At 40.6% G+C, this 18,585-nt stretch overlaps 1 protein-coding gene and 1 pseudogene across 1 annotated transcript in view; one reads left to right on the forward strand and one right to left on the reverse strand.

Moving 5' to 3' along the window:
• TANGO6 (transport and golgi organization 6 homolog) overlaps positions 1–18,585 on the forward strand; it is a 177,469-nt gene that overhangs the window by 53,112 nt on the left and 105,772 nt on the right. Inside the window, exons 11-12 of the mRNA XM_030863529.3 lie at positions 1,057–1,248; positions 9,270–9,404. Of these exons, the coding sequence (XP_030719389.1) occupies positions 1,057–1,248; positions 9,270–9,404 (327 nt within the window). The remainder of the gene's footprint in view (positions 1–1,056; positions 1,249–9,269; positions 9,405–18,585) is intronic.
• LOC115857018 (guanine nucleotide-binding protein G(I)/G(S)/G(O) subunit gamma-10 pseudogene) lies at positions 2,811–8,248 on the reverse strand (annotated as a pseudogene).

Consider the following 18,585-nt stretch of genomic DNA (forward strand, 5'->3'; position numbering starts at 1 on the left):
TAACGTTCCTAGAATTGAAGTGGGTGATACTTTTTCGATGTTTCTCACCTCCCATGTTCACATTCATCCCCCTGCCCAGCCATTCACTGTAAATAACATTCCAAGAAAATACCCTCTTAATTGGATAATTTCTTTAAAATTTGTTTAAAAAACAAAAAGTCAAAGGGCTTTGCTCTAAACCAAGGTTCTTCTGCCTTTGTACTATTGACGTGTTGGCCTGGATAATTTTTTCTTGGGGTGGGGGCTTCCTGTCCATTGTAGGAAGTTTAGCAGCATCCCTGACCTCTACTCACTAGATGTCTGTGTCACCTCCCAATTATGACAACCAAAAATGTCCCTAGATATTGCTGTGTGCCCCCTGGGGAGCAAAATTGCCCAGAAACAGTTGAGGACCACTCCTCTAAACTGTCAATTACTAAGGTAAAGCATGAATTCTTAAGGAACCTAAGGTTTTCCTTTCCCAAGGAAATTTACAGTGTGAAAGCTAGGGAAAAGCTTACAAAATCCACAGTAATGAATTATCTATTAGTAGAAGTTTAGTTCTAAATATCTTAGGGAAAAAGAGGTGTGGTGCTGAAAGCATGTAATAGTCTCTAAAAAAGGTTTGGAAATGTTATATGACCTCAGTTCAAGGGAAGCTAGTGGTAGAGATCATAAAAATAGTGATAAAGTAAGTAGTCTGTCAAATTAGTTCTTTGTGTGTATGTATGTTTTTTATTATGAAGTTTAAAATTTTCATATACCTGGTATCATGATATATGTATTATTCTGCAACTTACATCTTCCATTCAACCGTGTTTTTGAGATCCCTCTATATTGATGTTCATATAGATCTAGTTCATTTATCTCACCTGCTGCAATGTAATAAATACATCACAATTTATGCTTATTGCTGTACATTTAAGTTGTTTCCAGTTTTTGGCTATTGTACATAATGCTGTAATGAAAACAGACTGGTTCTCTATATACACATTTCAAACAGAGTTTTCTAGCTATTTTTGAAATCCTTAGTTGTACAGGATTTTTTTCTCTTTTTCTTTTCTCCCACACTGATAGGAGTTGACTCACATGGCTGTGGAAGATGAAGCAGAGTTAAAATCAAAGCCCTTCTCCAGCAAAAACCTCTTGGAATTAGAGCAGCACCAGACTCTTCTTGTGGAAGGTCAGGAGCGGAAGCTGCTGGTCCTCCAGCTTACGGCTGTTCTGTGTGAGAGAATGTCTGAGCAGATATTCACAAACATCACTCAGGTCAGTGACGGCCACATGCCGGTTCCCAGCCTGGTGGTATTTGTCTATTTCGGTTTCTTTCATTCTTTCCCCAAAATGTTCAAAGAGATGTTTACTCAGAGTGTGGTTTGATGACACCTGCATCAGTGTTACCTGGAATTCAGGTTAAACGTAAATTACTGAGCCCACACCAGGCTAAGAAAATCAGTGCTTTCATAGGTCCTGAGAATCAGCATGTTTAACAAGCTGCTGAGGTGATTCTCATGCACATGAAACTGAGAATTATTTAAAATATTTATATATCACAGTGGTTTTCAACTTTTGGTGCAAATAAAATTGTCTGGGATCTTTTTCCTAATACTGATGCCTAGCCCACTTTTAGAGATTCTGATTCAGCATGGCTGCATTAGAGCCTGGGCATATGTTGTTTTTTAAGCTCCATGGATGATTCTAATGTGCATTAAAAGTTGAGAGTGATTAAAACTCAAATTTGAAAAAAAAAATCACTAATGATAAGATCACCTTGAATTGTATAGGTCCTCTAACTCACAGCTTATCTCCACAACAGCCTGTGAAGTGTTGAGTGTTTTGTTTTGTTTTGCCTGTGAAGTTTTCAGATTTTTTTTTTTTTGGCTGTCATTAGCAGAAATTTTACTTCCAAGCTCTTCAAAGGTTATAACAAGCACAAATAAAGTGTTCTTTTAAGTGTCCCAAATTAAATCAAAGGCACATCATCAAAGTAAAACACTTATGACATTGAGTATTCATTTAGGGTGTAATATTTTCACATCACTTTTTTTTTAAAATCATTTGTAATATTCTGTAGATCACATTTAAACATTGTTTTAAAGACATGAAATAATTTAGTATTTTTTTAAAGTAAAACCACCATTATAAAATAGAGGAACTTAAGACAAAGATCAAATCTGCTTCATATACAGGATGGGTCAATCTAATACACAATACAACATTAGTCCTTTCAAACAACTTCGCTAAGAAACAGCTCCCCTGTTTAGTGTTAAAAATAAAACAGTCTTCTTATTTAGAAAAATCAAGGTATCATTTGATTAATACAGCCCATTCTTCCCCCAATTTTATACTTGCTTGTCTTCATTTAGAAATTATAAATTCAGGAGAAAAGAACAAATTTTGTTATGGTATAAAAATCTTAGTCGGGAACAACAAATTACAAATATTTAATTGTTTTTGACAAACAATACTGTTTTCCTTCCCAAAATGTAAACATCTAGTAAATAAAACATATGTAACATTCCAAGTATAGAAACACTTAATGAAAGAGGTGTATTTTGGTATATTTGGTGGTAAGGTTTTTGTTTAGGTATAAAGCACTTCAGCAAAGAACCAGGCCATTATTATTTAAAATCTACTCCTTCATCCAGTTTCCTTGAGTAGAAACTCATAAATTTCTGTAGAATTTTGGCTAAAGGACCAGGCCACAGGAAAGGTCCTGTGAAATATCTAAAAGTCATTTGGCTGGAGAAGTGTGTTCATGAGATTTGGAGGCAGTCATTCATCATTTGGTGCTTGAAAGCATTCCTCAGCGGACTTCTTCCCTACAGTCTTCAGAGTAAAGCACAGGATCTGGGCTCCCGAAAGAGGTTGCTTCTGGCTGGAACACCTACCAGCAGGGCTTCGTTGCAGCCATTCTGCATGCAGTACTGTTGAAGCTCTGCAGCCGCCTGAGAGACCTTGATCCTCTCCACGCCGGCCTCCAGCTTGAGCTGCTCCACCAGGCGCTGCAGGGTGCTCACGCTGGCCCCCAGATTTTTTTTTTTAATGCTTTCAGAGTAGAGTAACTATGTGAATCAGTGCCTGAATTTAATGGCTCAGACATTATTTTTACCAGCTTTTAAAAAAAATAGGAAATAAAAGTATTAAAGTATAGGCAGTGTAGTCATTATATTTTACCACTTTACCACAGTTAGTTGTTGCTCGGTTGGTGAATAGTCAATTGTAAGGTGGTATGATTGTCACGCTTAAATCTGACTCTCCAGCTCTTTGTATCATCGTCATTGTCATCTGCCTTCCGGTGTTGCTAAGCAGCATTTCACTACAGCTCCCGCTGAGAAAATTTGCAGCTGCCTGTCAGCTCTGACTTATCGTGCCTGTTTAATGAGAATTATGTTCATTATTTCTTTCCTGGCCCCTTATTCCTTCAGTTCACTGACCCCATATTATTTAGTAGGGTGATTTGTTTCTCCTGTGTTTATTATATCAGTTCCCTAAAGACTTTTTCATCCACACTTTATGTTTTTGTCTCAGGATGCTAGTTGGAAAGGAAAATGGTCTAAAAACTGATATGACTTAAGCCTTCCCACTTATCTTCTTTTACTCCTAATTAAGGAATGGTGGTGTTAGGCTGATACAAAAGTGATTTGTCCCATTAAATTATCGTCAGCTGAGGTTAAAACATATCAGGACAAAAAGAAACACACACACAAAAAATTGAACTGCATTTGGTAGTCTTACTGCTAGTGATAATTTTGGTATATTATTTTGAAATACACACGTGTATGGATATGTTATAAGTAATAAATAAGTTATAAGTAGTTTTGTTAACATAATTAGGAAACAAGATTTTCAGCATAAGAAAGAGAGTTATAAACATAAAATTAAAGAACTTGAGTAGGGCTTCCCTGGTGGCACAGTGATTGAGAGTCCGCCTGCCGATGCAGAGGACACGGGTTTGTGCCCCGGTCCAGGAAGATCCCACATGCCGCGGAGCGGCTGGGCCCGTGAGCCATGGCCGCTGAGCCTGCGCGTCCGGAGTCTGTGCTCTGCAGCAGGAGAGGCCACAACAGTGAGAGGCCTGCGTACTGGAAAAAAAAAAAAACTTGAGTAAAACTCCTATAATATTAAGTTCTAACTGGAAGTGTTTATATGAACTCATAATTTATTTTTCTCTTTTTAAAAAGCAGGTATTTTCTAGCTCAGTCCACTGTCAATGCCAAGAAGCAATGACAATCCAGTAGCAAATAACTGTCCCCAGTACCAGATTATAGTTTCTAAATACTATCTCCTACAAAAAGAACACAAAACTCATTGGATTAAAGGTTCATTCGGGTCTAGGGCAGGAATTATACTGTAAGCCTCAGGGCATCTTGAAGCAATCCGAGGTTAACGGGCTCATGTCAGTGGCATTCAGGAGCCAACTTGGAGGGGCTCCTGTTGACCACAGGTAGGACAATTTGAGCATTACAAAGAATAATACCTACAGTGGATTAAAACATGTCAAGTCCCCTCCCACCCCCCTGAAAATCTCTTGTAAGACATGTTTGAGGTTGCTGAGGCATCAGTTCACTATTTTGTAAATTGATAAATGAAGGGAATGAATAAAGCATTTATCTTTCCCATGTAACTAGTCAACAAAGAAATTTTTTTCTTTGTATAAGAACCACAGCTGAAAAACTCAAAAAGAGAACTAGAAAATTATATTTTGCAATCCCCTAATAACAATGGATCTAGGTAACAATCATCAATGTTGCTAAAACCATTAGGGGTACTTTATAATGAATGTATTAGGCCATTTGGCACCCAAACCAACTGTTCCTTTCTTCTCCCAGCATTTTATTACAAAAACTTTCAAATTTGAAAGAATTTTATAGTGAGTACCTGTATACCCACTACCTAGTTTCTACAATTAACATTTTATTATACATGCTTTATCACATATTTATCTATGTTTGCATCTGTCTATACATTTTATTTTTGGTGGATTTCAGGGTTAATGCAAATATCAGTAATGTCAACCTGAATATTTCAACCTGGACCAATTAATCTTTTTTTTTATTTATTTAAAATTTTTTTTTTTTTATTTTGGACCAGTTAATCTTAACATCACCATGAGAAGCAGACATTATTATGTGCTTCCTCATGTAATGCCATAGGAAGTATGCCATACCACCTGGGAAGGGTTCTTCCCCTCAAAACCCCCAAACAATACAAAACAAACCCCCCAAAATGTGAACCTAAATCTGATCAAGGAAACTCAGGGTAGAGGAGCAAATCAAGTGCCATGAGGAAACAATTAGCCAAATCCATAATGTGGGAAATTCCATAGTACAAATGACCCAGCTTCTTCATCAAATAAATGGCATTAAAGAGGAGCAGGACTGTTGGGGACTTGAGTCATATCAACGAAATGCAGTGTGTGGATCTTGATTCAAACAAGCCAATTGTATGAAGACATTTTTGCGACAGTCATGGACCAGGTATTAGAAGATATAAGGAATTTTTATTGAGTGTAGTCGTGGTATGGTAGTTATATAAAAAACAAATCTTCTTATTTGTTAGAAATGCATATAGAAGAAAAAAAAAGAAATGCATATAGAAGTATTCATGGGTGAAAGATTAAAAATTCAATAAAGTGTGTTGGCAGATGGCATATTAGTATGTGAGGTGATGCAGAGATGAATGAGGCATGGAACGGTCTGTACTGATACAGAGCCCTGTTCCAATTCCCGAGTTCTTTCATTCTGCAAATATGTATTGAGAGCCTACTATGTGCTACATACTCTTCTGGATATCAGAGACACGGCAGTGAACGAAACAGACACATATCTGTGCTCTCATGGAGCTTACATTTACATAGAGGGAGAGAGAGACGGTAAACAAGTAGGCAAAAACACACAGGGCGTTAGATGGTGATAAGTACCAGAGAGAAAAGCAAGGAAAGGGGATGATAAAGGGAGTGTGGTAAGGTAAATAGGGTGGTCATGGAGAAACTCACCGAGAAAGTGACTTTTGAGCAAAGATCTGAAGCAGGGAGGGAGCTATTGAGATACTTAGGGGAAGAGTGTTCCAGATGAGAGGGAGCATGCCTGGAGTGTGGAGGGATCAGCAAGGGCGCCAGTGTATATGGAGTGGAATGAGCAGATTCCCTTTTTCCTGGTCTTCCAAGAAACTGCCACAGTCTGCACCCTTCTATAACTGGATCTCTGTAATTGGCAGAATAGAAGGGGTTCTACGTGCTGTGGTCTTTTTCATATGATAAAATTTTTTAACATAAGAAACACGTGCTCATTGTAAAAACATTTAAGCAACACAGAAGTACAAATTTTTTAAAAGTAGGGACTTCTGATTAAGCTGGTATATTGAACAAAAGTGTTTATCTGTTCCCTCTGGAAACCACAAGGACCAACAGAGCAGGAGAGGAGGAGACACATTAGAGAAGAGAATAACAATATTTGGAAACTGGAAAATAGTAGCTGATTCAGCAACTTCAGAAAATGGAAAGCTAAGTGCCTGCATGGAAGAAGTCAGGAAGCAAAGCACTATGCCTCAATAGAGCGGTTAAAAGTTTTTTGAAATGAAAAAAAGAAGCAAGTCACTTCTCCTTGCAGAACCCTAGAAGGACTGCGGGCACCAGATAAGCTCTAAAGATGGAGCTGAATTTAGAGCTTAAACCAGCTTGAGGGCTTCCCTGGTGGCGCAGTGGTTGAGAATCTGCCTGCCAATGCAGGGAACACGGGTTCGAGCCCTGGTCTGGGAAGATCCCACATGCCGCGGAGCAACTGGGCCCATGAGCCATAACTACCGAGCCTGCGCGTCTGGAGCCTGTGCTCCGCAACAAGAGAGGCCACAATAGTGAGAGGCCTGTGCACCGCGACGAAGAGTGGCCCCCGCTTGCCACAACTAGAGAAAGCCCTCGCACAGAAACGAAGACCCAACACAGCAAAAATAAATAAAATAAATTAATAAACTCCTACCCCCAACATCTTCTTTAAAAAAAAAAAAAAAACCAGCTTGAAAGGCTCCACAAGAGGTAAACCCTTTGACTTCTTCCTTAACTTTGTACAACTACCTCCCCTCCGCAGCAGAAGACTGGAGGTTTATTCTTGAGAGAGGTTGAACCCAAATACTCTGAACTTGGGTGGTAGTAGCACACTGCAGAACGGGAGGATTAAGTCGATGCCTGCAGACTCAGCAGTAAGGCCTCAGCTCCCTTGCACTCAGTTGCCAGAATGTTGGCAGCAGGTTTGCACATCCCCATAGGATTATTGTGACAATTAAGTGAGTAAATACCTGTAATATGTTCAGAGCAGTACCTGGTAAATAGTAACTGCTTAATGTTATCACTAAATTAAATAGCTAAATAATTAAAACTGGTTGCCTCTAGAGTCAGAATCAGGTGGGGAGAAATGGGGTAGGGCACTGCCATTTTTCATTATAAACTGTCAGGAATATTTGGCTTTTAGAATTATGTAGCTTTATAAAAAATTATAAGTAAAAAGTATAAGTGTCTCCCATTGTCTCCTCAATATACATAAATTCTAGAACAGGCATCAGTCACATAACTATCCTTGTGGCTGGCAGCCCCATAAAATCACAGGAAATGAATAGTAGGGGAGGAGCTGTTGTCCAAAGGGGTATAGTGGTTTCGTTGTTACAAGGTTTGGGGGAAAGGGTACTTCATAAATGACAATAACAGCTGGCTGTCAACACCAGTTAACAGCTCCCAGGTTTTTTTTTTTTGCGGTACGCAGGCCTCTCACTGTTGTGGCCTCTCCCGTTGCAGAGCACAGGCTCCGGACGCGCAGGCTCAGCGGCCATGGCTCACGGGCCCAGCTGCTCCGTGGCATGTGGGATCTTCCTGGACCGGGGCACAAACCTGCGTCCCCTGCATCAGCAGGCGGACTCTCAACCACTGCGCCACCAGAGAAGCCCCCAGGTTTTTTATTTTACGTACAAACTGGAAGTTTCTTTCTTAACAAAAATAGGATCATACTACTTGTTTAGCAATATTAAATAGATAGAGAAGAGGAATTTAGAAAAAGTTGGAAGGCTAGATAGTGTTCTGTTCCAGCAATTTAACAGTATATTTGTGTGAAATAGAAGCTTCCTATAATCAAGGAGTGCTTTAGAAAACTCTTTAGAGGCAAAACAGGTGGCCCAAGATGGTAGATCCACCAGTTTCTCTGGGAAAAGCCAATGTCCTTAACTTCTAGTAATCAATAAGTTCTTAGGCAGAGAGGGTGGTGAAAATTGCCATTACCAGCATGGTTCATTACAGTAAGTGGAACTTTTAATAACCTTTCTAGTTTCCTGCCTTGCTCCAAAAGACAAGTGTTAACAAGCCGTTCTCCTGACTTTAAGCCTGCAATAAAGATTCTAGCATAGCATGTGATTTGCCCAGAGAGTTAAACATGCAAGCTTGCATATTTAGACCTATCTCAGCCATCCCATTTTCAAAATGATTTTTCCCTTTTGAGCCATTAATCCTAAATGTGCATGTGAGTGTGTGCACGTGCAGGTGTGTGCATGTGCATGTATGGGTATGTGTAGGCTGTCTTTTATTCAAATGTGTTTCTACTTAAGATGATTAATCCAAGCCCAGTTAAAATGATGCAGACCAAATTAATTCCATATAAGGCTTAGTTGTTAGCCAAATGCTATGTAAAATCTTATATATGAATAATCTTAATCCTTTAAAACTATTGGATACTTTAAAAAATGACTCTGGATCGTTTGTGTAGATTGTTTGAGGACACTGAATTCTAAATAAAATTAATGCCTCTTCCCCCTTTCTTTGCTTACTAGAACTAGACTGTCAAAACGGGGGGAAGGAATCATTGAAGAGCAATCCTCATTAGGAGAAGCAGATCTAGGACACTCTAAGATGGTCAGAAAGTAACAAATGATTTTTCATTTTAATTTCCTGGCAAAATTCATGAAAAGTAAAGGAAGGTGGATTGGGGTATTAAAAGATCTGAGAAAGTATAAATGGGCTTTCTCATTTATTGACTGTATGGCCTTGAGCAGATCGCCTCTTTAAGTCTAAGATTCTTCATCTGAAAATGAGGACAAGAGTACATCCTAAAGTTGATAGGAGACCTAAGTGAGCTTGTGCATGTAAAATACTGAGCACCATGCCTGCTACATGGTAGCAGTTGTTCTTGAAGCTTCTTGCTATCGTGATGTTGATGAGGGAAAAGATGAGGAGGTAGATGTAAGATGTAAAGAGAATTTTGAGATGTTTTTTCCTTACTCCTCGCTGATTCTCAATTCTATTTCCGTGGTAGGTTGTGGACTTTGTAGCAGCAACCCTGCAGCGAGCATGTGCAAGCTTGGCCCACCAGGCAGAGAGCACTGTGGAATCACAGACACTGAGCATGTCCATGGGGCTGGTGGCCGTCATGCTGGGAGGAGCCATTCAGGTGAGTTGCAGATGTGAACCAAACTTGAAAGGAGGGAGAAGAGAAGAGAAAAATCTGTTGCTTCCCTTTCATACCCTTGTGAGAAATCAGAATGGATATTGCACACAGGAGAACCAGGATAAACAAGTCAGGTTGTTAATAAGAATTCTCTCCAAAGTGGAGGATAAGAAAACTGTAACACTTCCACCTTGTTACCTGGGTAGACTTCCCTATCAGTAGGGTAGGGCCCTTTCTGACCTGGCACAAGCTGGATGTGGAAATACCTGACACAGTGTTTTGCATCGTTGGTGAACGCTAGATTCTCTGGCCCTCACTGCAGTGGCTATCCAAAGCTCAGCCCTTGTCCCTACTGTTGTAGTCAGGGGAGAACCTTTGTAACCGGCTGGTTGCTTAGGATTCCATGTTTTGAATAGTTTCATTTTAGCACAGGATCCATTGTTCAACTCATATCATGTAGCATGTTAAAGCTTTGTTTCTAGTGCATGTATCTTTTATATAATTTTAAAATTTATTCACTCAAAAAATATTTATTGCCTACTTGTTATATGCCAGATTCTGAGCTAAGGTGCTGGGAATAGAGCAGTGGACAAATAGACATGGTCCCTACGCTCATGAAACTCAAAGCCAGTGAGGGAGTCAGACATTAAATAACTATTTCAAAAAATATACTTAGAATTGAATGAAGTACCTCAAACGAGAAGTGGAGGGTACCAAGAGAACATAACATCTAACCTAGGCTGGGAAGGTTTCCACTGAGGACACACATACAAGTCTAAGCTAAGACTTATTGCATAGGAGTTTGGGAGTGTGTACAGTGCAGATGGAGGAAACTCTCCCAGTTAAAGAAACATCATGTACAAGGGCTGGGAAGCAGGAAAGAGCTTGGTATACTTAAGAAACTGATAGGAGGCCTGAGTAGCTGAGTTTAGAGACCAGGGGTCAGAATAAGGTGGAAAGGTAGGCACATACGTGTGTGTGACATACCACATTAGGTTAGAAGACCGCAAGAAAGCAGAATAGGTTTAGTGCAAGTATTACGAAATCTGATCTGAAGTCAAATTGGACATAACTCTTAGCAATGAGTAGGGAAACCCTCAGGGAATGGATTTTTAAGTTTGAGGATTAAACTCTGATACTGATGCTTGGTATATTAGAATTTGACTCTCTCTAGGCTGTCCTTAAGAAGAAAAGAAATTTTATTGGGGCCTGTTGTTAATGTGAAACCCATTTCTTGGTAGATTTACTTAGCACTCCTAATTTTATATTTCCCAGGTAGTTTGAAAAAAACATGGTTGGTTCAGTTGCTAGAGTCATATTATAGTCCTGCTGTTTACAACTGTCAAGGAGAAGTTCCCCAATGGAATAGTTTTTCTTAAGTTATACTGTTACTGGATTTAGTTGAACTGATTGGTTTGTGTTTTTCTGGTAGAATATTGATTTGAATAGTCTTTATTTCCATAGTTGAGAGTGTGCTTTTTTTTTTGCTTTTCTTTTTTCTTATTTAAAAAATAGAAATATTTTTAAAATAAGAAATAGAAATAGAAATTCAAACCGTATCCCAAATGGAAAATAGAACACAGAAATCTCCATTTCCTATTTGAGAAGCCCATTGTTTGGGGGCTGGCTATGTAAATTAGTCATATTCTAACAGAGACTCACCTGACTGATGTAAATGTACATCCTTTCCCTGTCCCTGCCCTTCCATGAGCCATCCTGACTCACTGATTATATCTTGATTCCTCTGACTTTGCACTTAAAGTGAACATAAACACATCACTCCTATACTTTTGCCCTAGACCTATTAATTTTTTTTCCATTTGATTCAAGGATTTATAAGTGGCTTCTATAGTAATGTTAGGTCTTCTGTCTTTGTATTAAAAAAAAAGTCACAGTTCTGAATTATGTTTTCAGATGATCATTGGCTAGGTTGTTGCTTCAGAGTCTAGAAGATTACATTGTGTTCAATACCTATCCCTGATTAGGATTCATTGTTTTAACTAATGAAACAGGATCTAACAGAATTTGAACGCTTCTTTCTTTCCTTTCTAATTTATGTAATTAAGATGATTATTAGAACATAGTGTCTAGAAAGAGGAGTTGATTTGGAGAAAGTGTAGGTTTAAGACTGCTAACTAGACAACCATATTTCTAAACTTATTTTTTTCTAAATGTCAGGATTCGTCACCAGTAAAAGTATGTTGGTAACTTGCCTGTCCCCTCAGGAAGCAGTTTCTGCATGATGTTCCAGGGCCCATAGTGTCCTCTGAAGCACTGCTGCGTGGAACAGACCTGATCTTGGTGGGGCTGGGACTTTGAACACAAATCTTGAGATCTCATGCCACTTTTTCTGAGAGTGTCATAGAATGAACTCATTCAAGAACTATTTATCAAGTGTCTCTTTTCCCTCATGGAGTTTACCTTCTAGTGGTTGTGATTAATCTGATGAATTCTTTTTTTTTTTTTTTTGTGGTACGCGGGCCTCTCACTGTTGTGGCCTCTCCCGTTGCGGAGCACAGGCTCCAGACGCGCAGGCTCAGTGGCCATGGCTCACGGGCCTAGTCGCTCCACAGCATGTGGGATCTTCCCGGACCGGGGCACGAACCTGTGTCCCCTGCATCAGCAGGCGGACTCTCAACCACTGCACCACCAGGGAAGCCCTGATGAATTCTTAATTTTAAAAAAAGATTTATATTTCTATATCTTGTATGTTTACGTATGGCTCATTATAAAACAGCATGCTATGTGCTGACTTCAAACAAAAGTAAAAGTACCACTTGGAAAATAAATTCAGTGACATTGTATATAAGGACCCAGACATATAAGCTGCTCAACTAAATATCTGAAGAAACATAGATGATATACAGAAATGAGAACACAAAATAAATGTAAATGTTTTTCAGAATTAGGAACTTTTAGGTTAGCATTTTATTGCTGGAAGAGACTCTTGGATTCTTCCAAAATAGTGATTCTCACTGCAGTAGGGTAAGGCAGAATGAGGGTGTGTATGCCCCCACAGGGAAGCTTTGTAAAGTCTCATGTGGGGCTTTTTCAGTGTACACATGCCCTCCTCTGGCTGTCACCCGAGTTCTCCTCTGCTTCCCTGCGAAGACACACTCTCTCCCACCACCCAGCTGGTCCAACACCCAGTTTTTTTAATTTTTGTTTTTGATTTTTAAAATTTATTTATTTTTGGCTGCATTGGGTCTTTGTTGCTGTGCACAGGCTTTCTCTAGTTGCGGCGAGGGTGGGCTACTCTTTGTTGCAGTGCGCGGCCTTCTTATTGTGGTGGCTCCTCTTGTCGCGGAGCATGGGCTCTAGGTGCTCGGGCTTCAGTAGCTGTGGCACGTGGGCTCAATAGTTGTGGCTCGCGGGCTTAGTTGCTCCGCAGCATGTGGGATCTTCCCAGACCAGGGCTCAAACCCGTCCCCTGCATCAGCAGGCAGATTCTCAACCACTGCGCCACCAGGGAAGCCCCAACTCCCAGTTTTTTAATTTGAGAACTTGCAGAAGTTTATAACAACTCATCATCTAACTGTTCCACTCCTGACACCCTGAAAGAAATCACAGATGTGAGCTGACATAACACTGCTCATTCTGTTCCTGAAGCATTCCAGAAACTCTAGGAGCGAGGCAGCCAGATAAAGGAATCTGTCACTCACTTGTGGGTTGCTCCTTCAGGCCTCGGGGCTTTTACACAGAATTCTGAGGTCTGGATGTGAGATCTGTGCTGAGAAGCAGTGACAGGAGGAGCATTGAGGACTTTATGGTCACTTTTCAATTTTGATAGTGGTCCTTGGTGACCCTTGAAAAATAATTAATACTTAGTGCTTCAGTTTTGTCATCTACCAATTAAGTGAATATTACTTTATACCTCAGAAATTTTTTTTGAACATTTATAAACAAATAGTTGACACCTGTAGTCTTAGATTTCCCTGATTATTCTTACAGTGGGAAATCTGTAGGCTTATGAAGCTGAAGGAATACATAACTTTCACTGCCTTAGAAACTATTAGATTCAGAATCCACCTACCTGCCCATGGTGATTAGAGAAGTTACCTAGTTGAATAAGGTGAATCCCACAATGACTAAGAAGTTTGAAAACAGGGAGAAAAGGTGGTTGGGTTTTTTAAAAATAGACTTTATATTTTAGAGCAGTTTTAGGTGCACCGTAAAATGGAGCAAGAGGTACAGAGATTTCTTATATGCCCCCTGCCCCCACACACGCACAGCCTCTCCCACTGTCAACATCCAGACCCAGAGTGGTACATTTGTAGAATCAGTGAACCTACATGGACACATCATCATCACCCACCGTCTGTGGTTTACATTAGGGTTCACTCTTAGTACTGTGCACTATGGGTTTTGACAAATGTATACTGACAGGTATCCCCCGTTATAGTGCTGTACCTAATAGTTGCACTAACCCCAAAATCTGCTGCCTATTCATCCCTCCCTCCCCCTAACCTCTGGCAACCACTGATCTTTTCTAGTTGCGGAGAGCAGGGGCTACTCTTTGTTGCAGTGTGTGGGCTTCTTATTGCAGGGGTTTCTCTTTTTGCAGAGCATGGGCTCAAGGCGTGCAGGCTTCAGTAGTTGTGGCACGTGGGCTCAATAGTTGTGGCTCGCGGGCTCTAGAGCGCAGGCTCAGTAGTTGTGGCGCACGGGGTCAGTTGCTCTGTGGCTTGTGGGATCTTCCCAGACCAGGGATCGAACCCATGTCCCCAGCATTGGCAGGTGGATTCTTAACCGCTGTGCCACCAGGGAAGTCCCAAGAATTCTTTGTATATTTTAGATAGTTGTCCATAATCAAAACATGTCTTTTGCAGATACTTTCTCCTAGTCTGTGCCTTGTCATCTCTTTCTCTTGACATTGTCTTTTGCGGAGCAGAAGTTTTTAATTTTAATGAAGTCCAGCTTATCAATTATTTCTTTCATGGATTTTTTTGGTATTTCACCTAAAAAAGCCATCGCCATACCTGAGGTCATCTAAATTTTCTGTCTTACGTTATCTTGCAGAAATTTTATAGTCTTGCATTTTACATTTAGGTCTATGATCCATTTTGAGTCAATTTTTGTGATAGTGTAAGGTCTGTGTCTAGATTCATTTTTTTGCATGTGAATGTCCAGTTGTTCCAGCACCATTTGCTGAAAAGTTGGTCTTTTCTCCATTGTATTGCCTTTGCTCCTTTGTCAAAGATCAGTTGACTGTCTGAGTTAGGAGTGACATCTGAGTTAAAATAAATCTGGGTGCAACTTCCTATTCTTGTCAGGTGGGCATTCCAGAATCCCAGTTCATCTCACAGACCCGAAATTGGGAAGGAGTTCAACCTTATTTTGCAGATTTGAAAACTGAGGTTCAGAGGATGGAAATAACCCTGTCAAGGTGCCACAGGGAGTTAGTGGAAGGATCAGGGAGTTGGAATCCAGGTCTCCTGGGGACCAGTCCAAAGCATCCTTCTTTGCAGTTTTAGGCATTGCGTCTCATTGTTGCAAAGTTCTGCACAGTGCTCGGCATCTACCCAGGCACTCAGTGCATCAAAAGGCAATTTATAAGGAATTAATTTATAAGGCAATTATTAGAAGGCAAGGGGGTGCCAAGGGCCATCAACTTGAAAGCACTCATTTGGGCATAATATTTGCTGAGAGGAGAATAAAGCCTGCTATAAAGAATATTTCCTTGGATAATTAACTTTGTCCACCGGTTGCTCTAACAACCATCAACAGAAATTTCATCCTTGTCTGGGCTGGGATCAGGAAAATTGGCAATGTCGGAGAAAGAGCAGTGGAAAGAAAGTCAGGAGGTCATGCCCAGTTCTGCCATTTCTCAGTTTCTGGAGCTAAACAATTTCCCTTTCTGGGTTGCCTGTAAACGGTGATGTCAGACTAAATAACCTTTTTTTTTTTTTTTTTAAGGTTTTATTTATTTATTTATTTGGTTGCACCAGGTCTTAGTTGCGGCAGGCAGGCTCCTTAGTTACAGGAGGTGGGGTCCTTAGTTATGGCTCACAGGCTGCTTAGTTGTGGCAGGTGGGCTCCTTAGTTGTGGCATGCAAACTCTTAGTTGCAGCATGCATGTGGGATCTAGTTCCCGGACCAGGGATGGAACCTGGGCCCCATGCATTGGGAGCACAGAGTCTTAACCACTGTGCCACGAGGAAAGTCCTGAGGTCAGACTAAATAATCTTTGAGATCCTTCAAAGAAAAAAATTAGTTGACTATATTTGTGTAGGTCTATCTCTGGGCTCTCTATTCTGTGCCATTGGTCTATTTGTATCTTTTTAAGAAGAAATTGTTGTAACAGAAATGAAAAAGAAGGGGTGGCGGGAGGAGAGGCAGCGGCCAGGCAGCCCAGCTTCGCGAAGGCTCTCAGGCGCGCTGCGGCCCACAGGCACCTGGCATGTACCCGGCACGCGCCCACGCCGCCGTCACGATGCCCAAGAGGAAGGTCAGCTCTGCCGAGGGCACGGCAAAGGAGGAGCCCAAGAGGAGATTGGCGAGGTTGTCAGGTAAACCGACTCCTGCAAAAGTGGAAATGAAGCCAAAAAAGGCGGCAGGAAAGGATAAATCTTCAGACAAAAAAGTGGAAACAAGGGCTTCCCTGGCGGCGCAGTGGTTGAGAGTCCGCCTGCCGATGCAGGGGACACGGGTTCGTGCCCCGGTCCGGGAGGATCCCACATGCCGTGGAGCGGCTGGCCCCGTGAGCCATGGCCGCTGGGCCTGCGCGTTCGGAGCCTGTGCTCCGCAACGGGAGAGGCCACAACAGTGAGAGGCCCACGTCCCACAAAAAAAAAAAAAAAAAAGTGGAAACAAAAGGGAAAAGGGGAGCAAAGGGAAAACAGGCTGAAGTGGCTAACCAAGAGACTAAAGAAGACTTACCTGCAGAAAATGAAGAAACTAAAAACAAGGAGAGCCCAGCTTCTGATGAAGCAGGAGAGAAAGAAGCCGTCTGATTAATATCAGACACCTGGTCCTGTCAGTGGTCCCTGTCTCCCTTCTTGTACAATCCAGAGGAATATTTTTATCAACTATTTTGTAAATGCAAGTTTTTTAGTAACTCTAGAAACACTTATAAAAAGGAGGGAATCCCACCTCATCCCATTTTTTTAAGTGTAAATGCTTTTCTTTAAGAGGTGAAATTGTTTGCTGGTTGTTTATTTTTTGGTACAACCAGAAAATAGTGGGATATTGAATATGGGAGGCTTTGATTGTCTTGGGTGTCAGCTTAACATTCCACAGATGGAGGGTAGCTTTTCTATCCTATAATACAAAGCATACTAACTGGCAGTTTGGAGTCAGTTGTGCATTTAATGTCTTAAACACTTTAAATTACTTCTCTTCCCATGTTGTTTTTGGTAGAATTGTTTCCTAAAGCAAACCATTCACCCCTCGATCTTGGCTTTCCTAGGCAGAATTTTGTGTACTCTGTAACATCTTTGGTCGTGGTAGTCCAGTTCTTCTAGTAACTGTTAATGTGCTGTGAATGATTGACAATTTGAGTATGTATTGTATATGATATTAAATTGTGAATTAGTGGAACTTATGATGTAACAGCGTATCAATATTTGAAGATATTGGTACTTGATATCCTGTGAAGGAAAATTTGCCTCCAAATTTTAAGCTGGAAAGTGACTGGAATAACTGTTCAGAAAAGAATCACAACTACATAATTGTTTAGATTTTTGGTACGTATGTTGAGAACTGTGTACAAATTGAAATGTCTGTGTACTGATCCTCAAAACAACCAGTAAAATCTCAATCATGAAAGAAAAAAAAGGAAATGAAGGCTTCCATGTTGGCGCAGTGGTTAAGAATCTGCCTGCCAATGCAGGGGACACGGGTTCAAGCCCTGGTCCGGGAAGATCCCACATGCCACGGAGCAACTAAGCTCGTGTGCCACAACTACTTAGCCTGAACTCCAGAGCCCATGAGCCACAAGTACTGAGCCCACGCACCACAACTACTGAGCCCACGCACCACAACTACTGAAGCCCGCGCGCCTAAAGCCCGTGCTCTGCAACAAGAGAAGCCACCGCAATGAGAAGCCCGCGCACAGCAACGAAGAGCAGCCCCTGCTCGCTGCAACTAGAGAAAGCCTGCGGGCAGCAACGAAGACCCAACGCAGCCATAAATATATAAATAAATAAATAAATCTATTTAAAAAAAAGAAAATCAAAAAGAAGATACTTTTATACATACACTTTTATATACATATGTACATAAAAATGTACATATTTTTTACATACACTATAGATATAAGTAGATATTCCCATTTCAGATGCTTAAAGAAAAAACAAAGGTCCATGATACTACAGAGGCATTGAACGAAGTCTAGCATAATGATAACACTTGCATAATTATTCTAAAATGTGTTTTCCAGTTCCACATAGATTCTTGATAAAATTGACTCTTTTCTTAGGTGACATATTTTTATGGTGAAATTCTACAGGTACAAACCTGACATATACCTCAAGTTTTCATTTACTTGGGAGGAAAGTGGTAGAGAAAATGAACAGTAACAATCCTGTGGAAGTATAACATGAGAATATTGTATAGGTCCTGTGAAAACAGTTGGTCAATTGATTGGTTGGATAATGAAGTGCATGAATGAGTAAGTAATAAATAGCCTGCCTTGTTCTAAAAAGGATTTAAGACATGCAAAGTTTTCAAATGCTCAAAGCTTCATGAAGCTTCATATGACAGTTTTTCCAGTATTCTCAAACAGAAAAGGATCGCCACTGATTCTTGTTTCTTCACTGACCTCTCGTGCACCTTTCCTAGTAAGGCATGATTGGAACAAAGCTTCTGGAGAGAATAAGATCTTACGTAGTTTTCACTCCCATTTTCTAGGAGAAATTCCCTTCTGCCAGTTATCATCCCAGTCCCTTCCAGACCTATGATGCCCTTGTATGCTAACCAGCTACTTTATAAGAAAAGCTTTATTCGTTCAAGTGAGACTGTGTAAGGTTTAGGTAAGAGCATGGACTCTAGAGCCAGACTTGTTTGCTTTTTTTTTTTTTTTTTTTTTTGGCTGCACCGTGCGGCTTGCAAGATCTTAGTTCCCCGGGCAGGGATTGAACCTGGGCCCACAGCAGTGAAAGTTCAGAGTCCTATGGACTGCCAGGGAATTCCCAAATATATATATTTTTATGCTTTTTTAATTTATTTTTTATTTTTTGGCTGT

The sequence above is a fragment of the Globicephala melas genome, chromosome 19, assembly GCF_963455315.2.
Source record: "Globicephala melas chromosome 19, mGloMel1.2, whole genome shotgun sequence".
Lineage (NCBI taxonomy): Eukaryota > Metazoa > Chordata > Mammalia > Artiodactyla > Delphinidae > Globicephala > Globicephala melas.